The sequence below is a fragment of the Macrotis lagotis genome, chromosome 8 (assembly GCF_037893015.1).
Source record: "Macrotis lagotis isolate mMagLag1 chromosome 8, bilby.v1.9.chrom.fasta, whole genome shotgun sequence".
Taxonomy (NCBI): Eukaryota; Metazoa; Chordata; class Mammalia; order Peramelemorphia; family Peramelidae; genus Macrotis; species Macrotis lagotis.
This window is the reverse complement of record NC_133665.1, coordinates 116938362-116963025: the sequence shown is the minus strand read 5'-3', so window position 1 is coordinate 116963025 and position 24664 is coordinate 116938362. Positions and strand designations below refer to the sequence as shown.

General features: G+C 32.4%; 1 protein-coding gene across 1 annotated transcript in view; it reads right to left on the bottom strand.

Moving 5' to 3' along the window:
• The window catches only part of ABCA13 (ATP binding cassette subfamily A member 13), a 493610-nt gene that overhangs the window by 259372 nt on the left and 209574 nt on the right, over positions 1-24664 (bottom strand). The window contains exon 35 of the mRNA XM_074199032.1: positions 2125-2230. Within this exon, the coding sequence (XP_074055133.1) occupies positions 2125-2230 (106 nt within the window). The remainder of the gene's footprint in view (positions 1-2124; positions 2231-24664) is intronic.

Below are 24664 nucleotides of genomic sequence, written 5' to 3'. Positions count from 1 at the left end.
TATAATATAAGAGAAGACACTTTTCTGTTTTTATCTTTATATATGCATTATCTGATATATTACCAGGCTTAGAGTATGTTCTTGATGATATTATTGAATTAAATTATTGAGTTGAGGAACTCACAAGCTAAAAGATATTAGAAGGGGTGTTAATATGGATATTTAGGGAAGGATTTTCAAAGAAAGGTTAAGGTAGAAGGATGAAAGAACTAAAAACATGGCCTGTAAATTCCTAGAAGAAAAGGGACATACATGTGTAATATTTGAATCTCATTGACCCAATATTTTCCATTGTCTTTTGTGTAAAATGGCAGTCATGTTATATACAAAATCATATTGCTTAAACTCAACAATTTTAATTTAGCAAATAATAATTGAAGAAATATCACAATTACTTGAACTTAATGTTAAAAAGACTTTTCATTTGACAGAATCTCCTCAATATCATATTTTGACATATAACAATTATTTAAGTTTTAAGTCAATCGCTTGTCAAGTTAAAGTCCACAGAAAATATTAATTCCTTTTTAAAATTATAGCTTTTAAATTCAGTGTATCTTGATTTATAAAAATAAAATATCAGTTAATTGCCTATTTTGTTTAGCAAAATATTGAAATCAGTCACTTTTAATCACTGTATAGTAAAATATTATTTGATGAAATTCCTAAAAATATCCTGAGGAGATGATTAAATGCCTTGAATTCATACAACATAAGAATCAAGTGAGGGAACTTGTAATACTTAGACTGGGGAGAAATAGGAAGGATATGATAGCTGACTTCATGTATTTGAAGGATTCTTCAATAGAAAAAGGACAAGGGATTCAACACATTCCCCTTATATCCCAGAGTTGAGAATTGAAGAAAATGGATGTAAGCTACAAAGAAGCATATTTAAGATTGATTATAAAGAACATTTTCAAACAACTAGAGCTATTCCAAAAGAGGAAAACCCCTGTGGGGTATGACATAGATGGATTTATTTTGGTGTCAGATCAATAAACCATTGATATCCTTCCCAATGCTTCAATTCTGTGAAATTCTAATATTTCTTAAACAATTATCATTTCCTTTACCTGGAGGGATTTATTTTTTATTGTATCATTTTATTGAATTTATTGAATTACCTGGTTAATATATACTCAAATTTTCCAAATTGATGCCAATAAAAGGAACCCACTGAACTAATTATATTTACTATTCTGTATACATAGAAGAGACTTAAATACTTACTAGACTAAATTAAATTGGAGCATTAGTCACAGATTCATATTTAAAGAAGTCTTAGTCAATAAGAAAAAATACTCATCTTTTTTAAAACCATTGAATATTTAACCTAAATGTTATTCAGCTCATAAGCAAAGCAGGGACAGCTAGGTGGTACAGTGGATAGAGCACTGGCCTTGGATTCAGGAGGATGGGAGTTTTAATCCAGCCTCAAATACTTGCCACTTAGTAGCTGTGTGACCTTGGGCAAGTCACTTAACCCTGATTGCCTCATATCCAGGGTACTCTCTAGTTGTTCTGATTCCTATCTGTTCACTGGACCCAGATGGTTCTTGAGGAGAAAGTAAGGCTGGTGATTTAGCACATCCCCCCCCCACACTCAAATCCAATTCATGTGCTTGTCATGACATCACCTCTTTCATACTGGGTCTTCTTTGAAAATGAAGGATAAACATAAGCAAAGTATTGATATGAACAAGGAAGAGGAAATCAGCCTTTATTGATTAAAATAGCTTGTAAAGTTTAACAAAAAGACTCAAGATTTACCCAAGTTAAGAATCTATGAGGGGACTTCCAAGTTGTCTCAACAAATAAGTACTTTTATGAGTTAATATTTATGAGTCAATTTTTATCTGTTTTTATTAAGAAATTTTATTTCTTAATATTATTGTATTATTTTTTTTTTATTTTCAAGAAAATAAAAGGGTGGTGAAACCTTAAGAAATGCCAAGAGCTCAGAAGAGAGTCAGTTCTATTTATAAAAGTCATAACAATGACTCAGTTTCAAATGTATTCAAAACCTCTAGGTAGAAAAGAATTTGGCAAAATAAAGATTATAGATTTCAGAAATTACAGTTTTATTAAAGGAACAATTCAAATAACTAATTGCATACTTACTATTGTCATGAAGTCTTTCCATGCTTCTCTCATATTGAGACTCTGTGTCTATTGTATCAGGAATATGTGATTTGTTTTTGGAGTCGTGCAAAAGCTTTAAAAATACCTTTTTAAAGACAAAAATAAGACCATGATTATTATGGATTAGATAATAGTTAACATTTAAATAGCGTTGTTGCAAATAAAATTTTTCTTTTTATAAATTGTTTCAACCTGCTTTCCTTTCGATTCCTGGAATATATGAAGTAAATTATTTCTAGGATGGCTTCCAAACATACATCATAATGTATTCATTCTTTACTTAAACAGATATTTATTGGGCTTGTACTCTGTGCAAGGTATTTTTCTAGGCACAAAGGAAAATTCAGCAGTTGATAAACTTTTATTTTTTTTCCTAAATAATCTTCATAAAAATGAGGGAAGAATCAACTATCTATGATAAATATATATAATACAAAATAATAAATAATAAATGCCATGAGAACAGTACATGAAGAATTACTGGAAAAAAGAGGGAGAGATTTTTTTTTCTAGCTGAAGTATCTAAGGAACACACCATAGAAGAGATGCCACAATACTGAAGGTAAAATATCAGTAAGCATGCATGGGAACAATTTCAAGTTCAGTGACTAACATAAACAAACTGAAAACTCTATAGCAAAAAACAAATACATTAGTTAGGGTATCTTTGGGGCAAAGGGACAAAAGTCACCAATTGTGGAAGGTCTTGAACTCCGTGCTTTTGGGACTTTTTTGGTGAGTAAATAAGAATATGATGAAGAAAGTGAATAGCATTCACAGAAAATTGTGTAGAAAAATTGCTAATGGAATGGATTAAATATCAAGATCCCCAAAATAATCAAACATCATAGTCTGGTGTAGACCATATCTGATAACAATTACTAAAAAAAATAGGAAAGTAGTTTGGCTGAAATTAGTTTCAGATCAATATCTTATTGTTACATGATATGCTACAGTAAGCTCCAAATAAATATAATAGCCTGGTGAAAAGTGCCTTATCACTTTTTTTTAGGTTTTTGCAAGGCAATGGAATTAAGTGGCTTGTCCAAGGCCACACCGCTAGGTAATTATTAAGTGTCTGAGGCCGGATTTGAACTCAGGTACTCCTGACTCCAGGGCCCGTGCTCTATCCACTCTGCCACCTAGCTGCCCCACACCTTATCACTTTTGAAAAAAGTTGAAAAGAACTAGAATTACTTGAAATAACTAGGCCAAGGGGGCCTAGTTAATCAAACAAGAGCTAAAGAGGTTCATAAAAAATAAAAATTTTAAATTTTTTAATGAAAAAATTCTAACAGAAAAAGTAATGATAAGAAAAAAATCTTCACAGAAATGATAATAGGAAGAGAACAATGATTTTATTGGGGGGGGGGGTATCCCAGGAAAGAAACTTTCTTAACCAGTGCAGATTTGGAGTTTCTCTGCAACAAGGTCTTCCTAACTCCAAGATTTCTATCCATTATATAGTCACTGTGACTTTCGCTGCAAACGTATCTAATAAGGGTCTGACAGTCAAGATCTAAACATATTAGAATAAGCTATTCAAAATTATTTGAATGAGAGGTAGCAGACAACACATTTAGAATAAAACATTGTCACCTTAGGTCAATATGTTGTTTTTCTTGTTATTTTTTGCTTAATGTTACATCCATTATTTGTGCTACCATATATTTGGGGTAATAATGGTAATGAAAATATTTGTTGGTTTCAGTCATGTCACACTTTTTATCTGTCCCCCATATGGGGGTTTCTTGGCAAAGATACTGACACAGTTTGTGATTCCTTCTTCAGCTCATTTTATAGAAGAGAACCTAAGGAAAACAGAGTTAAAAAACTTGCCTAGGGTGACACAGTCAGATTTGAACTCAGGAAGATGAGTCTTCCTGACTTTAGATCCAGAATTCTATCCACTACTCTTCCTAGCTGGTCAAATTAAAATGTAATTAATTAAAATAAACATGCAATGATCATATGTTTGTAGTAATAATAGAAATGAAAAGGGATGTGCGATAGTGGTAGTTAAAAGAAAAGTAAGAAAAAAGCAAAGATATCTCAAATTTGGTGCCTAAAATGAGAATGGGAGGAGAGAGAGAAAAAAATTTCATATAAAAGTCATTCTTGTAGCATTTTATCTGAATCTTGAAGGAAAACAGGGTTTCCAATAGCCAGATAGAAGGTATAGATGAAATATCTAGCCAGAGACATATGAGAGAAGTATTATGTGACGAGAAAAGTAAGTAGACAAAGATGTTTGTATTGCAGAGTGTATAAAGGACAGTATCTCATCTTTAAAAATAGGGGAGTTGAACTAGAGGTCTTCAGCTCTAAACCCATGATTCTATGACACTATAAACCTCTATGAACCTCACTTACCTAATTTGTATTTCCAGCTGGAAATTCTATGACAATTAAAGAAAAAACATGAAATTGAATGGATTCAGATATATACTCTATCTTCTCTCAGTTTGGGGGTGATTAATTTAATTTTGAGTTCTGAAAAGAGCTGCAAAAAGATGTCTAGATCTTCTCAGAATTTGCAGTCATCATTTCAAAGGGAGGGTTGAATTTGGTAATTTCTAAGACCCTTTCAATTCTGGTACTGATTGTCTACCAAACCAGAAAGAAGCAAGGGTTACATGACAAAGACAAGAATCAAAGAAAAAAGGAAGCTAAGTACTGCTATTCTACAACCTTAATTTTAGAAAATAGAACTAAAGAAAATTGAAACCATATCAACTAAGAATCGTTTGTACTAAGGCTTTTGCTCCTTTACTAATCCAAAAGGAGTTTTTTTCCTAAACACAATTGAAATTGTGATGATGATGATGATGATGGTGATGATGATGATTAATCAATTTTGATGACTGCAACTACACAATCCTATTTTAAGTTGTTTGTAAATATTTGCACATCTCTTTATTCTTGAGCCTCCTGTCTCAAAAGGGTGCCTCTAAATTTTAATCTATCAAAATAAACATGCGGGACTTCTAGTTGTGAATGCAAACTTCAGACGTATTCCCTTGGATACTGGAGAAAACTCTAAGGGATTATATCATAAAATCATGGGGTCTTAGATTTGTAATCAAAAGAGATGTAAGTGAAAATCTAATCCATATCCCCCATTTTAGAGGTGAGTAAACTGAGGCTTCAAAAGTTTTTCTGACTTGTCTAAGATCATTGATGGCAAGTTACTGAATGAAAATGTGATCCAATATCTCAGTTTACTTATCTGTAAAATTAAAGAGATTGGTTTAGATGACATCTAAGATCTTAACTTGTAGTACTAGATCACAGTTCACAACTGACACTCTCTTTGTAATCTGAGCCACAATTCAATGATCACCTCTATACAAGTGCTGTCCCCTCCTTATGTTACCCCTTATTTTCAGGAATATCAATTGGCTCCACTTGAATATTCTATAGGCACCCCAAACTCAACATACCCAAAACATTACTCATTATATTTTCCTGAAACTCACCCTAGAGAAATAGGGTTTTTTTTTTAATTCTATTGATGTCAAGACCAACCTTCTAGTTACCCTCTTCACAAACTCAAAATCATTTTTCTGTTTTTCAATTTCAACTCACCTCCAAAATTCAAACTTGCAAACATCTCTCTCCAATCCATTCCGTTCTTGTGACTCACAGACTGATCGCATTAATTCTTGTCTAGATATCTTGCAATAGTCTCTAATTGTTTCCCTGTCTCTAGACTCTCCCCTCTCTAAACCATCATCCACAAATTGTGGGTAGCTTCCATGGCCATCTCATTTCTGTGTTCAAGAAACTTCATTTATTTTCTATTGCTTTTAAAATAAATACAAACTACTTTTTGATACTGAATTTTTTTCATGATCTTGTTTTGTATTCTATCTATCCAGATCACCTTCAAACTGCCCCCTCCCCATATACTGGGTGTTTCTGCAAAAGTGACTTCTTTGTTCCTTCACCCATGGGATGTTCTGAACTTCTCTATCTTTGAACTAGCTATTTTCATGCTTAAAATCTTTTGCTTCTCACTTCTATTTCTCTGTCCCAGAATTCATCCAAAATAAATCTTAAGGGCACATTAGCCCTTTTTGGACATCCCTTCTCAAATATTAGTACTATTCTCTTATTTATATTTCATTTCAGTTTAGTATATATTTAAGTGCCTCCTATGTACTAGACACTATGTTAAGTACAAGAGGAACAAATTTTAAAAAAAATACAATATCTGCACACAAAGACAGCAATATGAGTGTATAATCTAAAAGGGAAGAGGAACAGAGGGACATGATGGTGGTGTAGTCAAATCCAAAGAAATGTAGATGAGAGGAAATGGTTGGCCTGTGAACCATCTTTGCATTGAGACTTTGAGAAAGTTCTGCACTTTTCACTCCAGCCTGCCAATGAAAGGAGTCAATCATGAGTTTACTCATGGGGTCTAAGTACCAAAGCTCATGTGATTTCTCAATGATGGGACTTTACTGATGATGAACTTTTCCTGGAAGCATGATGATAAAGGGGTTGAGTCTAAGGAATGCCCTTATTTTGTATATACTTGCATACATATTGCTTCCTTCCTACTAGAATATAGGCCCCTTGATAATAGGAACTGTTTCAGTTTTTGCCTTTGTTCTCCTAGGTTCTAAAAGTAGGAAATATTAGATTGAACTGAAAATCCTCAGGGGACATAAAATGATCACAAATTTCACACTTTTAGATGGAGCAAAATGATAGGAACTTTAGCAAATGCTTTTGATCCTCACTGAATTATATTGTACTTAATTGTATATATTCCTATTTCCATTTTAAGTAATAGTTTAGGACAACTATAATAAGATGCCCTAATCCAGTGGCTTAGAGGAACATATTAAATCTAATATGTAATATTAATAATTTCTTGAAAAGTATTTTATGTAAAGGTCTATAACATTCTATCAGCAAGATTTTTAAAAGGAGGAAGCTTTACATTATGCCCTTAGTACCTTCTCAGACATTTTTTAAAATTTGAAGGAAAAAAATATTCGCTGTCATACCTTAAATTAGCATTCATGCTTTCAGGGTATTTCTTAAATGTTTGTTAGATAAGTGAACTGAAATAGAAAATTTGAACCCTGTTTTATGAGGACTGAGATAGGAAGGAAATTCAGAGTGTTCCAGAAACTCTTAAAACCAAATGACTACATGAAGTTTCAACTTTAAACTTAAAAAAAATCCAAATAGAAAAAAACAATGTGACCAACTGAAATAAAGTTATATTTAGCAAATAAAATTCAAGCAACATACTAATTTTGATGTGAAAAGAAAGTTAACTACAGTATTTCTTTGAACACTTTCTATATGATGAAACATTAGGATGGAATTAATACATTATTTTTTAACCTTTCTATGCCTTAGTTTTCATATTGTAAAAGAGAAAATAACACAGCTCATAGAGTTCTTATGAGAATCCAAAGAAATCACATATATAAAGTGCCCTGTAAACCTTGAGACACTATACAAATGCTTGTTATAATTTTAATTCCATATTCAAATGTGTAGTTAATTTAATTTTGATTAATAGAGGTAATTGTATAATGACTTTTTTAAAAAAATGACTAGAAGCCTATAAGATATTGAATTAAGGGGCTGGCTTGTTGTTTTATTGCTGTTACTGCTTTGTGGTTTGTTTTGATTTTATTTTAACCAAATGTTTAAAATGTTAAACCTAGAGGGAATTAACAGGCAGCTTCTTTAAGTAAAAGGAAAATTTGAAAATGTTTAAAGACTTAAGCTATCTTAATACCCAAATAAATCACTTCATTTAAGAGTTGAAAATAAAATAACAGATAAGGTGATCCTAAATAGCCTTTTTCACTATTTAAACATTTGACATTCATGTAATTTTACATTTTTAATTGTTATGTCCTCTTATGATATGCCTGTTCTGCTTTCTTACAAAAGATGCATTCAAGAGACATTATTTTGTCATTTGTAGCTTTTTGGTTTTTGCTTAGAGACTTTGAAATTTTTTAAAAAGCTTCAAATCCCAAACATTTATGAGAACTCAATGTCAACTAACTATTATTTGTCCCATTAGTTGCTCAGACTTGTGGACCATAATTATCTTTTGATTTCTCTTTGAAAAAGAGCATTGATTGTCATGGTGGGGGGCAGTCGATATGGGAAAAGAAGGCTTCAGTCACCTTTAAATAATGCATAAGAGAATTCCTGAAGTAGCAAAACCCACAAAAGGACAGACTAGAATAATTTTCTAGCCAAAAACAACTTAGAAGGTGGATGGGAAAGAAAGATCTCTTGCACCTGGGTGAAAGGAGCACAATCCAGCACAGGTGAAGTCAGCACATCCCAGGTATCACCAGCATAGTTCTGGCCATATCAAACCACAAGTAGACCTTGGGAGCTATTGAATCTGCAGCAGAAGCTTCAGAACTTTCGTCCCACAGTTAGTAAGGGAAAAGTACAACTGTCAGAAGATTACAGAGGTCTCTTTGATGGCACTGGGGCCAAGATTGTTATCCTGGTTGGCAGCTCCAAGGTTAGGAGGAGCACTGGCACACCAGGGCTTGCAACCACAATGGAGCAGGGTCTTCATTACATTTCCAGTGCAGAGGAGAGTGTTTGTGGTCAGTAGATAACATACCTCCTTAGATCCTACTTCCTCGGAAGAGCTGAAAATTTGCAGTATAATCTCTGAAAATAACTAAACAAAGTCCCTGAAACTTGGAAAGTGTGCCCTCCAACCTGGAAGCAGAATTGTACTTTTAAAAAGAGTTAGAAGATAAGAAACAAACTGCAAAAATAAGCCAACAAGGAAAAAAATCTGATCATAGAAATTTATTAAGTTGACAAGGAAGATCAAAACACACTCAAAAGGAGATAAGAAATTCAAAGTTCTCACATCCAAAGTTATTGAGAAAAATATTAATTGGTGTCAGGCCATGGAAGACTCAAAAGGGATTCTGAAAATCAAATAAGAGAGATAGAAGAAAAACTGGGAAGAGAAATAAGAGTGGTTAAAAAAAATCATGAAATATGAGTCAACAGCTTGGTAAAGGAAACATATATACATATACAATAGTAAAAAATTAATATATTAAAAAACAAACTAAATCAAATGTTCAAAGAGGTATAAAAAGTCAATAAGAAGAAGAATGTTTAAAAACCTGAACTGTCCAACTAGAAAAAGAGGGACAAAAATTTACCGTAGGGAAAAAGACTCCTTAAATATAGAATTGATCAAATGGAAAAAGAGGTACAAAAAGTTCACTTATGGAGTTAATTCCTTAACAATTACAACTGACCAAATGGAAGCTAATGACTTTAGGAGAAATCAAGAAACAACAAAACAAAACCAAAAGAATGAAAAAATAGAAAATAATATAGAGGCGGCTAGGTGGCATAATGGATAAAGCACCGGCCTTGGAGTCAGAAGTACCTGGGTTCAAATCCGGTCTCAGACACTTAATAATTACCTAGTTGTGTGGCCTAACCACTTAACCCCATTTGCCTTGCAAAAACCTAAAAAAAATAATAATAATATGAAATATCTCATTGAAAAGACCAGTGACCTGGAAAACAGATCCAGATAATTTAAAAAGTATTGGATTATCTGAAAGCCATGATACAAAAAAAAAAAAATAGCCTAGACATCAGCTTTCAAGAAATTATCAAGGAAAACTACCCTGATATTTTACAATAGAGATAAAATAGAAATTGAAAGAATCCACCAATCACCTCCTGAAGGATATCCCAAAAAGATAACCCCCAGGAATTTTATAGTCAAATTCCAGAGTTCCTAGGTCAAGGAGAAAATATGGCAAGCAATCAGAAAGTAAAAATTCAAGTATCATGAAGTCCTAGTCAGAATAACACAAGACCCAATGGTTCTATATTAAAGAATCAGGGAATTTGGAATATGATATTCCAGAGGGCAAAGGAGTTAGAATTATAACAAAAAATCATCTACCTAGCAAAACTAAATTTAATCTTTCGGGGGGGAAAGGGATATTCAATGAAATAGAGGACTTTCAAGCATTTTAGTGAAAAGACCAGCTTTGGATACAAAATTTGAATTTCAATACAACTCAAGAGAAACATAAAAAGCAGGGAAAAAAGAAATCATAAGGCTTACTTAATAAGCTTAAATTTACATTCCTACATGGGAAGATGATACTGGTAACTACACAGAACTTTCTTAGGGTAGCTAAAAGGACAGAGGCTATAGATATGAATTGAATATGAAGAGATGCTGTCTAAAAAAAGTAAAATTAAGGTATGAAGGAGAAATGGGATAAATTATCTCACATTAAAGAGGCAAGAAAAATCTTTTACAGTGGAGAAAAGGAGATGGTAGATGAGGAGGAAGGAATGGACCTTACTTTCATCAAAATTGAGGGGGATCATCAAAGAGGAAATAACATATAATCAATTTAGTGTAGAAATCTATCTTACCCTCCAGGAAAGTAGAGTGGTAACAGGATAAGGAGAAAGCAGGAAAGACTGGTAGAGGAATAGTCAGGAGCAAAACACTTTTGAGAAGGGACAGGGGAAAAGGGGGAAAGAATAGAATAAACAGAGAGAGTGTGTGAGAGGATGAAATGAAGTACAGTTAGCAATAATAACTACAAAAATTTTTTGAAACAAATTTCTCATGCAGATAGAAAACTGATTCATATTTATAAAAAATAAGTTCATTCCCCAATCGATAATGGATTAAAAGATAAAGAAAGGTTTCAAGATGAAGTAATCGAAATTATTTATAGCACATGAATAAAAATACTCCAACTTACTATTATTTGTATAAATGAAAATTAAAATAATTCTGAGGTACTAATTCATATCTATTAGATTATTTAATAGAACAGAAACGGAAAATGACAAATGCTAGATGGGATATGAAAAAAATGAGATATCAATGCATTGTTGGTCAACCATTCCATGGAGCAATTTGGAACTATACTCAAAGGGTTATAAAACCTTGCATACCATTTGATGTAGCAATACATAGGTTTATATCCAAAACGAAATTTAAGTAAAAGACAATTACCCTTATATACAAATATATTTATAACAGCTCTTTTTCTAGTGGCAAAGAATTAGATATTGAAGTAATTATCATCAATTAGGGAATGACTGAACAAATTGTGGTATATAATCAATCATGATACTATTAAACTATAAGAAATGATAATGAGCAAAATGCTATCAGAAAAACCTGGAAAGACTTACATGAACTGCTGCAAAGTGAAATATACTGTCTACAAAGTAACAGCAATGTTATAAGACTATCAGCTGTGAATAGTCATTCTTAGCAATACAATGATCCAAGACATTAATTTTTTTTAGGTTTTTTGCAAGGCAATGGTGTTAAGTGGCTTGCCCAAGGCCACACAGCTAAGTAATTATTAAGTGTCTGAGGTCGGATTTGAACTCAGGTACTCCTGACTCCAGGGCCGGTGCTCTATTCATTATGCCACCTAGCTGCCCCTATCCTAGACATTTATGAAGGACTTATGATGAAAAATGATACCTACACCTAGAGAAAGACTGATGATATCTGAATACAAATGAAGCATTTTTTACTTTATTTTTCTTGAGTTTCTCTTTTTTGATCTGTTTTCTTTAATAGTAGGACTTATATAGAAATATTTTATATGACAACACAAATATAGCCTACAATGATATGCTTACCCTCTCAATGGCAGGGCTGGGGATGGGAATGGCAGAGAGGAAGGGAAAGGATTTAGAACTCAAGGTTTTAAATACATGTTAAAATTGTTTTTACATGTAACTGGGGTACATAAATACCAAATAAAGTTTTTTAAAGAGACAAAAATAAAAGACCCTCTGTCTTTGTCTATAGTTAAAATGTCAGGTTGATGAACTATATCCTAGAAATTTTCATGGCAAAGTTTTCTGAGAAATATATGAAGAAATGAGAAAAATTATGAAGCTAACCAATATTTGTAGAAGAGTATACCTCAAGTCAATCAGCAAAACATCTCTGATGATGAAAACATAACCTTACTATGGTCCATTTTATCTTTGCCTAAATGATGATAGTAAACCAAAAAAGGAAAATATAAGCAAAATGATATAATGAGAAAAAAATAGATTGTTGACATAGATATTTAGATTCTTATATCAGTTTCCCTACTAAGGAGCTATCACTTCATCTTGACAAATCACATCTCTTTGAACTTCAGTTATAACTTCAGTAAAAGGAGAGTGTTGAATTAAATATTCTTTAATCCCAACATGCTTTAATATTGTGAGCTTTTAATATGTGAACTTTTCTTGATATGTTTGGTGGATTTCTGGGGCAGCTAGGTGGCACAGTAGATAGAGCACCGGCCCTGGAGTCAGGAGTACCTGAGTTCAAATCCGACCTCAGACACTTAATAATTACCTTAATAATTACAGATTGTATGAGGACAACCCAGATCTGACCCAGGTTTAGGGAGTAGGCCACTAACCAACCTCTCAGAAATTCCAGAGAAAGTTTCCCCTGTATCTCTTACTAGTCAACCCACTGGGGTAACCCCTGGGGAGTTCCTAAGACCAGTGGACAAGGTCTCTGGGATCTCAACACCGAAGGTATGTGAACCAGTCCCTCCCCCAACACAAGAGCCTAGGTAAAGGGCCATGCAAAATGTCATCCATTAAATCTTGCCTTGAAGATAAGGATACCAGCTCAGAGGAGAAAATGAATTGGTCTCCAGCCCAGAAAAACTTAAAAGAGATCAGAAAGGACTTTAAAAACCAAATGGAAAAAATTGCAGAAAGAAGCACACGAAAAAATGAACACTAGGAAAGAGAAAATTAACATCTTAAAACAAGAAAACAAATCCTTTGAAGACATAACTAGGCAAATGGAAAAAGATTAAAACTCCTTCAAAAATAAAATTGACCAACTGGAAAAGAAGATGCAAAAGATAAATAAAGAAAACTCTCCTCTATAAAAAAAATAATAAGAATCTGTGGAAATCAATGAATGACTTCATAAGACACAAAGACTCTGTCAAGCAAAATTTTAAAAAATAAAAAAATAGTAGAAAATGTAAAATACCTCATTGGTAAAACAACTGACCTGGAAATAAGTCCAGGAGAGATAATTTAAGAATCATAGGTCTTCTTGAAAATCTGAGGGGAGAAAAACTCCTTGGACTCCATTCTTCAGGATATAGCAAAGGAAAACTGCCCTGATCTCCTGGAACCAGAGGGCAAAATAATTATTGAAAGAATATATTGATCCCCTCCTGAAAGGGATCACAAAAGGAAAACACCAAGGACTATTATGGCCAAATTCCAGCACTATCAATTCAAGGAGAAAATCTCAGAATTAGATAAATCTAACTATAAAATAGGAAAGTAGAATATTAGAAAACTTAGACAGGATAGACCTTTAGAGAAAATTGAACAGGGATAGAAAGGAATATACCTTTTTTCTGCAAAACATGGCACTTACAAAACAAGTGACCATGTACTAGGGCATTAAAAACTTCATAATCAAATGCAGAAAGACAGAAATATTGAAAACATCCTTTTCAGACCATAATGTATAAAAATCCTGTGCAATAATGGGCCATGGAAAGACAGATCTAAAACTAACTGGAAACTAAATAACCTCATTTTAAAGAATGAGTGGATCAAACAGCAAATCATTGAAATAATTTATGATTACATCCAAGGCAATGATAATAATGAGACAACTTAGCAAAACTTATGGGATACAGCCAATGCAGTTATTAGGGGATATATTATATCTCTAAATGCTTACATGAATAAAATAAAGAGAGAGAAAATCAATGAATTTAAATTTAAAAAGTTAGAGAAAAACAATTTTAAAGTCCCCAATTAAATACCAAATTAGAAATTCTAAAAATTAAAAGAGAAATTAATGAAATCAAAAGCAAGAAAACTATTGAACTAATAAATAAAAAACAAGGGTTCATTTTATAAAAAAATAAAATATATGAACCTTTGGTTAATTTGATTTTTAAAAAGAATGAAGAAAACTAAATTACTAGTATCAAAAATGAAAAAGATGAATTTACCACCAATGAGGAGAAAAGAATTAATAATTTGGAGCTATTTTGCCCAACTGTATGCCAATAAATTTGATAGTCTAATTGATTTACAAGATCAATTTACAAAATTTACAAAATATAAATATTTACAAAAAAATATAAATTGCCCAAGTTAAATGAAGAGAAAATTAAATATCCAAATAAATTTATTTCAGGAAAAGAAATTCAACAAGCCATCAATGAACTCCCTAAGAGAAAATATCCAGGACCAGATGGATTCACAAGTGAATTCTACCAAAGATTCAAGGAACAATTGGTTCCAATTCCATATAAATTATTTGGAAAATTAGGTGAAGATGGAACTCTGCCTAATTCCTTCTATGACACCAATATCGTGCTGATATCTAAACAAGGAACAGTCAAAAGAGAGAAAGAAAATTATAAACCAATTTCCCTAATGAATATGGATGTAAAAATCTTAAATAAAATATTAGCAAAGCAATTACAGTTAGTTATCACTAGGATAGTACACTATGACCAAGTAGGATTTATTCCATGGATGCAGGGTTGATTTAATATTAGGAAAACTGTAGTATAATTGACCATATCAATAACAAATCTAAGAGAAATCACATTATTATTATTATTATTATCCCTATAGATGCTGAAAAAGCCTTTGACAAAATACAGTACCCATTCCTACTAAAAACACTAGAGAGCATAGGAATAAATATATTGTTCCTTAAAATGATAAACAGTATCTATCTGAAACCATCAACAGGCATTATAAGCAATGGGGATAAACTAGAAGCATTCCCAATAAGATCAGGGGTGAAACAAGGATGCCTGTCATCACCATTACTATTCAACAAAGACCAAAGATTATGTTTCAATTTTTAAAAAGCTGTCTTATTTGCTGCATAATTTTGCTATCTCTAATATCTTATGTTTTCCTCAAGGATATGATTTTTCTCTCAACACATTCAGTTTTGATCAATGTATGGCATGGAAACAATGTAAAGATTATCAGACTGCCTTCTCTTCGGGGGAGGGGGTGAAGGAGGAGGGAAAGGAGGATAGGGGAAAATATGTAAAATTCAAAACCTTACCAAAAATGATGGGTAGAAACTACTATTGTATATAATTGGAAAAAAAGAAAATATATAATAAAAAGAAAAAACATGGTATTAGAAATGTTAGTTTTAGCAAGAAACGAAAAGATAAAAGAAATTGAAGAAATTAGAGCAGGCAATGAGGAAACAAACTCACTCTTTGCAGATGATATGATGGTATCTTAAAGAACCTTAGAAAATCAACTTAAAAATTACTGGAAACAATTAGCAAATTTAGCAAAGTTGCAGAATATAAAATAAACCCACATAAATCCTCAGCATTTCTATATATTACTAACAAGATACAGAAACAAGTATTAGAATGATAAGTCCCATTTAAAATAACTTCAGACAACATAAAATACTAGGGAGTCTACCTGACAAAGCAGACTGAGAAACTCTATGAAAAAAAATTATAAAATATTTTTCACATAAATAAAATCAGATCTAAATAACTGGGCAAATTATCAACTGCTCATGCATAGGCCAAGCTAATATTATAAAAATGACAATTCTACTTAAATTAAACTATTTATTTTGTGCCATACCAATTAATCTTCCAAACTTTTAGTGAGCTAGTGCAATGATCAGGGAATTTTAGGGGATCTGTGATAGAAAATACCATCTGTGTATCCAAAAAAGAAACTGTGGAGTTTAAACAAAGACCAAAGATTATTATCTTCAATTTTTAAAAAGATGTCTTATATATTACATAGTTTTGCTATCTCTTCCTTATGGATATGTTTTTTTCCTCTCAACACATTCAATTATGATCTATGCATATCATGGAAACAAATGTAAAGACTATCAGATTGCCTTCTGTTGGAGGGAAAGGAGAGAGAACGGAGGGAGGGAGAGGGGAAATTGTAAAATTCAAAACCCTTGCCAAAAAAAAATGATTGATAGAAACTACTATTGTATATAATTAGAAGGCAAATAAAATGTTTATATCATAAAAAGACCAACTTATAATTTTTTTATTCCATGCTTTTATTTTGTGACTAGCCTATTCCCTTTTCAGATCTTTCAACTCTGCTTTTCCTTTCTGCCATTTCCCTGTACAATTCTTCACTGATATTCTTCATGCCCATTATTAAATTTTACATTGTTCTTTTGGGCAAGTTGAAACTTGAATTTTGGGGAGACTAGAGTACCCCATAATTTGGTCATACAATATCCCTGCAGGAACATTATGATTTAAAAAACTGGTTCTTAGTTTCAAAAAAATATGAATTCACTGAAAATGAAACTGCTCAATTTTTTAAATTGTAACCCATCATACTTCCTAGCCAATTCCATTCCCAGTTGTAGCATCTACCTATATGATACACGCATGGATGTATCAGTTTTATAGACAGTTTGTCCAACTAAATATCAAAGTATGCAGAATTCATAAGTTACCACAGTGGTCCAAATCACCTCACAATTCTACTTCCCTTTTTTTGTTACCACATAGAGCAAACTTTCTTCTATGAAAGTATCTTTTTTGTTAGATGCTTTGAAATAGGCAAATTTCATATGGCCCACAATCATGTCTTCTCCTAACAATCAAGTATCACCCATACCATAGTTGTCTGCTATTATGCTTAGAGAGTACCATTTAGACTAGATTCAGTTGAGTAAAAATGACCATACTACGTTTTGCAGCTACAGAAGCTGTGAAGTTAATTGTCAAACCCTCTAAATCCAACGGTAAAGTCGTCAAGAATAATGCAGATGAACACAGAAGAAAGCACGTACTGCAATAACAACCATGTTAACCTTAGATCAATAGAAAAACACAAGAAAGAAAAATCAATACTTGTTTGAAAAGACAAAATTGGTTGAGATAGACATTTTACAGGCTCTCACAAGTAATGTAAAGTTTGAAAACTCTATGTTCTGGTCCTTTAAAATACTTATTCATGATGAATTTATGTTACTGTTTGGAAGGTGGTTACTTCTCACTTCTGGTTCATTTAAAGATGGATTCTGACTAACCATCATCTGATTTCCCATTTAGCAGGTACTAAGCATAGAAATCAAATGAAGAATACTTTTAAATGCCTACTGTGAGCATAACAATATGCTGAGTGTGACAATGTGCTAAGTATTAAGGAGATGGATTTATGGGAGAATCTAAGTTAAATAAGATCTCATTCTAAATTTAAGGAGGAGTTTTCTTCCTCCCCAAATTTCTTGTAACACTTTGTCTAGGCTTCTCCTTATTTGATTTTCTGAGGTATATTATACTTCTTTGTGAATGTGGTTTACTCCCATTTATAGCTTGTAATTTCCTCAGAAGGATAGTGCCACATTTTTTTTATTTTTGTAATCCCATTCCTAACATACTAAGTGCTAAATAAATGTTTGTGGGATTGTTGTTTTGTGGTAGCACTTTCATCTCATATATGTATGCATGTACCATATGTATGCACACACAGATACATAACCATATAGCCTGCATAGATGTTTAAATGCTTAAATATATATTAATATATAATATCACATGCTTATACATATATAATGTTGAAAATGTTTGAAAATTGTTAAATGACCAGGGATAACTATTATTGATGTGATAGTTAAAAAGTTATGTTATGTCCACTTTATTTCAAATGAAAAGTATGGTTGAAAATTTTTCAAGTCAAAATTTTTCCTTATTTCTGTAATTTAAAGTATGGGGGTTTTTTTCAGTTCTATAATTCACATAGTGTTGAAGATTAAGCTTTGTTCCATTTGATACAAATCCCTTAAGAAGAGGCAATGAAGAAATTTCAGTGATGTTTTTCCGTGAGGGAAAAAAATTTAGAAGCAAGAAAAGGGTAAAGGATTATTTCCTTAAGAACTGCCCACATGCCAGAAAGACTCCAGAGGATCAGTGAATAGAATGGATTATCCTCAATTATGTTGGGTTTCTTCATGTCCCATTCTGAATAAGGGACAACCCTATGATACAAGTGAGTGCTTTGTCATTGAAAGTATTCAGATAAAGAATGGAGGACCAATTGTTGGGAATGCTATTGAGGGAATTCATGCTCCTGGGAGTTCACCTTAAGGACCTTTAAGGTTTTATATATAGCAATAAAATGTTAGACCTAGAAGTGAAGCCCAAGAATGAAGGCTGGATTCAATGGATCACAATATCTGGGTTCAAGTCTCAGTTTCAACATTTCTTAGTTGTATGAATCTGGATGACCGCTTTAATATCTCTTAGCATAAGTTCCTTTCCCTCAAACATGATAATACATTATACTTATCTAGAGATGTAATACAGTATGATGGATAAAGAGCTAGCTTTGAAGCAAGAAAGTCCTGAATTCAAATTCTTCCTCATGCATACTGATTTTGTGATGCTGAGCAAATCAATTAATTCCTCCATTCTCTGTTCGACTTCCTAAAACTGTGGGTTTCAGGGAAAGTGACAACCTGAATTCCTAGGGATAGTTTTCTCAGCTAGGGATTCCCTATAATAATGAAATCATATATCTACCCCATATTCCTAATATTTATTTATTTTACTTACTTCAATGGATTTTGTTGAAGAAAGCATGATATCAGTGTCAGTATAAAAATAAGCTTGATTATAGAAATGGGATATATATAACACTGATAGGGTACTTTTACTCATATTATCTCAAATGATTCTCAGAATATCCCTGTGAGGTAGGTGTTACAGGTATCAATCCCATCTTATATTGGGGGATATGGAAAAATTAGAACATTAATTCATTGTTGATGGAACAGATTCTCAGATAATGGTTCAACTCTTTTGGAGAGCAATCTGGAATTATGTCCAAAAGAGTTATTAAAACTATCCTTTTCTGTTGACTCAGCAGTATCACTAGTAGGCATGTTTTCCCAAATAATTAGAGAAAAAATAATATTTAATATAAAAAACCTGAAATATTTAAAATAACTCTTTTGTGGTAGCAAAGAACTGGAAGTTGTGGAAATACCCATCAATTAGGGAATGGCTAAACAAGTTGCATTATATGATTGTGATATCTTGTACTGTACTATAAGAAATGATGAGTATGTTGAAAGAACAAAATGAGCAGAAGCAAAAGGGCATTATGTATAGTAATAACAATATTGTTTTAAAGACATCTTTCAGTGACTAACTCATTTCGACTACTATAAATACCTAAATTAACTAAAAAGGACATATGAAGAAAGATACTCTCTACATCCAAAGGAAAGACTGATAAGAAGTATGTATGAGATAAGTATACACATATAAACATATATATACCTATGCATTTAAATATTATTTGTCTAATGGTAATCATTTCTATGGAGAGTGGAAGGGGAGAGGTGAAGAAAGAAAAAAAGAAATTTATAGAATAACTATTATATGTCTAAAAGGAATAGCAAGTTGTACATAATAGATTTGCAGTTTCATGTGCAATCATCTTTTTTTTAGTCATACCATGTTACCAAAAACAAGAGGTAAGTTGCAAAGACATGCATGAACTGACGAAAAGAACCAGGAAAACATTGTGCACATTAACAGCAACACTTTGAGATGATAAACTATGATGGAAGCAGCTCCTCTCAGCAGTTCAGTGATCAAGGACAATGCTAGAGACTTCCTATGGAAAATCACATCCACATCCAGAGAAAAACTCTAGATTCTGAATGCAGAGCAAAACATATTGTGTTCACTTTTTAAAATTTCTTTTATGTTTTCTCTTTCTATCTTATGGTATTTTTTGCCTTGGTTCTAATTCTTCTTCCACAACATGACTAATACAGAAATATGTTAAACACAATTGTATGTATTCAACCTATCTCAGATTGTTTGCTGCCAGGGGAGGAGAGAGAGGAGGGAGGGTGTTAGAAAAATGTGGAACTCAAACACTTGAAAAAGGATGAATGTTGACAATTATCTTTGCATGCAATTGGAAAAAACAAAAATATTCTTTTAAAAATAAGCTAAGAGGGGTGACTAGGTGGCACAGTGGATAGCACACAGGTCCTGGAGTCAGGAGTACCTGAGTTCATATCTGGCCTCAGACAATAATTACCTAGCTGTGTGGCTTAACCCCATTGCCTTGCAAAAACTTTAAAAAAATAGGCTAAGTGATTTGCCTAGACTCTGATAGCTAGAAAATTTGAAGGCTAGGTTTCTCTCAACTCCAAGACCAGGTATCTCTTCACTGCATCATGCTCACTCCATTAAAACATATAACTGAGAGTGAATAACCATTTTTATCTTATCAGACCCAGGTATTTGGGTAGTTATTCTAAGAGGAGAACCTAGTCTAGTCTCTTAGATCAAGAATCATAGATTAATCAAGAACCACAGATTTGAATATGAAAGGTACAATGGAAGTCCTTTTATAATTGAAGAAATTAAAACCCAGGAGCAAGGGGATTTGCCAAGTTTAAACAGTCATTCTTCCCAACAAGACTAGAACATAATCCCTCTTATTCTAATTCCATCATTCTTTCTACTGTATCCCCTGCCTCTTTTAATATTTATTTTAAATAATATAACCTTGAACAAATTATTTGATTTATCCTGGTCTAATATTCTCTGCCTGCAAAATGAGGAACTTATTTTTAATATCTTCTAAAGACATCACTGGAGAGTCTTAAATATGGAAAAAGATCTTAGAAGTCATTTATCACCAAATACTAGGAGAAATAATTAATGTGTTTTATGTTGGAATCAAAAACAAAATATCACTGAGTTTCAATGATGGTATAGATTTAAATTTTTCATTTCTATTTTTTTTGCAAGGCAAATGGGGTTAAGTGGCTTGCCCAAGGCCACACAGCTAGGCAATTATTAAGTGTCTGATGCCGGATTTGAACTCAGGTACTCTTGACTCCAGGGCCAGTGCTCTATCCACTGTGCCACCTAGCTGCCCCATCATTTATATTTTTTTTAGAAAAACTGCAGCATAGGTACAGGATAGGGGTGAGTATTAAAGAGCTATTTCTATGAAACTGTCTCAGTATTTTTATGGACGCAAAAGTTCAGTATGAGTCAAAAGTTCTATTTGGCAGCCAGAAGTTAAGACTACTTTAAAAAAAGTCATGGCCTAGGGTTATTGATGATGATAAAAGTGAAAAAAAAGGCAGCACAAAGAGAAGGCTGCTGAGGCTGCTCAATACAGATTATAAGATCTTTGTGGGAATTCTGTTATCAAGTAGGCAGATATAAGAGGCATAAAATGTGCCATAAAAGGGGTAGAAAATTGCTGACTGTCTGGTCACATTAAAAGAAACCACTGAGCAAGCAAAGGGAGGCTACATTCTAGTGAGCCTAGACTAGGAAGAGATCTTTTCCTGAACTAGCCATGAATTCCTATCCAAGATTACATGAAATTATAGACTTTCAGACAAATTGATTAAATGTCTGAAGACACCATACAATGTCACTAGTATTTCTCTATTAAATGAGTGAGTTAGAAAAGAAATAAAAGTCACCAGGGGAGTAAGGCAAGACTTTCTTTGCAGTATATTGCTTGTTTCATTTGACATCACTCAAAAAATTAGAAGACTGACCCAATAGATTGGTCAAATATGACTTCCAGGCAACTGAAGAATGAATTTTGTCCCCAAAGGAGGCAAATGGAACTGAAGACCATTTTTCATTTCCCCATGTTACATGGGTTGCAGTGGCCAAATAAATTATCATTAAGAGACCAGCTTCAGGAATGAGTATCTTCATACTTAATAAACTGATATTTGGACACAGACAAGACTATCAGACTTTGAACTATAGTAATGTAGACTTTGAGAACCCATGACCATCTCTATGCCACAATAAATTATCAAAGTAGCACTTTATGGAAATCTAAAACTATAATTATGATAAAACTACATGAGAAGTCATGAACAGGAATTTGTGAAAAAGAGTAAATGTCAGCAAATATTTAATTCTGAGTGCTATGTATGCAAATCAAAAATATAGGAAGAAGAAAACAATTTCATTTTCAAAGTAAATGCATAAGGAAGGGAAATGGGCATTTGAAAATTAGTTTTTGTTGGGAAAGTAAAGCAAGGTGTGAAAATAAAGATTGCAAATATATACACCAGAAGTATTTTTTTAGGTTCTATAGAAATCACACTGGATATTGCATTCAAATCCTTCCTGTCTTTTCCATTAATAGCTTCATGACTGTGAACATATAAAGTAAACATCTCTGGCTCTTAGTTTCTTCATCATAAAGATGGAGATAATAATAACTACATTACCCACATCACTGATTTCATATGAGGAAAGTGTTTTATGTACCTGTGGGAGAACTCTTAGGATCATTTTATAAAAGTTGAACTTGTTGAAATTTCAGAAGCATAAATACTACAAACATACAAGATCATTTGAAAAGTTGATTATTAACTTTTTAAAAACTATATTGATGTTTCTTTTTTAAAATTCAGCATAATCATTTTATATTTCTATTTTATTTATACATCACCCTAGTCAATTTTGTTACCTTTGTTAAACCTTTAATCAGTTGCTCAGGGACTAATCCTATCATTAAATACATTAAAGAATGTAGTTTTGATGCATATACAATAGTGTTGGCATGACCTCCTCTCTAATGGAGAGACCAGGTGATTGTGATCACCAATGAAAGCCCCTTCTCCACCCAACCACCAATATGAAAAAGGACTGAAACTGACAAACAAGTATTGTGACCCCATTTGGCTAATATTAAAATTGTTAAAATTATTTTTCAAAATTCACAAGAAATCAATCATAAAAGAAATGAAATATAAATAATTACACTTTTAAGTGTTTTTTGCAAATATGTAGTATTTATACTTCTGAAACTATTAAAGTTTGAAATCTCACTAAAATATTGGGAATATATTGTATAAATTATATTGTTTAAAGCATTTTTAAAATACTTTTATTTAAGAGTAAAGACATTTTTAAAACATCTATATTTATGCATCTATATTTAAAACATCTATATTTATGCAACTCCGAAAGGATTCCTTCTTGGAATATCTTCAAGAAGATAATACACATTTATCAAGATGCTAGATCACATGATCTCTTGAGGACCTATTCACCTCTGTGATTTCAAAGTTAATGACAATTAAACATTTCGTAGCAAAGGATTGTTTAATAATAAATAATTATGATTCCTTCAGAGTTTATAGCACCTGTATACGTCCAAGTGAAAAAAATTATAACTTTTAGTAGATGCTATTGGGGGTTTGTTTGGGTTTTTTTCAATGTAATGGAGTTAAGTGAATTGCCCAAGGTCACACACATCTGGGTAATTATTAAGTGTCTAGGGTCATTGCAGATGTTTTTGAAAAACTTCAGATGTTAGTAGTTTCACGTAGGAATATGAATGAATCAATTGTGCTTCTCCTTTATTACAACTCAAAAAGCAAAATATGTACAAACTCTGTACTGCTTTTCCAATGATTGCCAGGGAATAAAAACATACTTAGAAAATGATGCCTTTGAGTGACTTCAGAAAGCCATGACACATCAACTAGAGATGTATCAGATCTTCAAACAGACCATTATTTTGGCATAGTTTCCCTGTTATCCACACATAAGAAACTATGGCAACTAGTGTCTGACAAATCTTTATTCAAGACTAATATTTAATAACAGTATTTACTTCTCTTGGCAGCTGACTCAGTAAACCCAAATTTATGGAGAATTACAAAGCCATCTAAACAGGCAGAGGCCTAGTATGCAGACTGCTTCTACACTGAAATAACAAAGAACATTTGCAAAAATACACAGGGGAATTCTACACAGATCAATATTGCTTTAGTCTAACTTTTGATTTTATACTGAAATGCTTTATTCATTCTGCTTTGTACTATGGTTATTTTTATACATCATTATTTTCCTTGCTTTATGTTCATAAAAATAGCATTTGATTTTGTGGAACAAAACAGCTCTATTCTCCATCAAGATGCTTCCCCAAGCATATGTTAAGAAGATGTGAACGATGTAATAAGATATTTTTATTACAGTTTTATTAGAAATATCGAGTGAGATGTATTAGGCATAAGGAAGTTTTATCACAAGATGAACCAGAAAGCAAATTGATTTATACCAAAAGTTATATACAATATTGCAATTATAAATTTGCAAAGGAACTTGAACAAGAGTTTACTGTAAGAAGAATTAGATGTAACCAGGTATCCCTAGGACAAACAGACACACAAAAAAGGAAGGGGTGGGATGATTTTATATATAATACAGAGAACAGTATCTGGTCAAAGGAAGAAACTTCAGCAGTTTTTATCACAATTACTTTCAATAACCAAAGATAGGAACATATGTTTATATAATAGGAGTGATTAGATGGTGGGCAGAAGAAAGTTTAGAAAGAGTATTTATATTTTGGGATGATCTCTATAATAACACCATGCCAAATTGAATTGGACTCAAAGCTCCCTTGAAATGGGGGT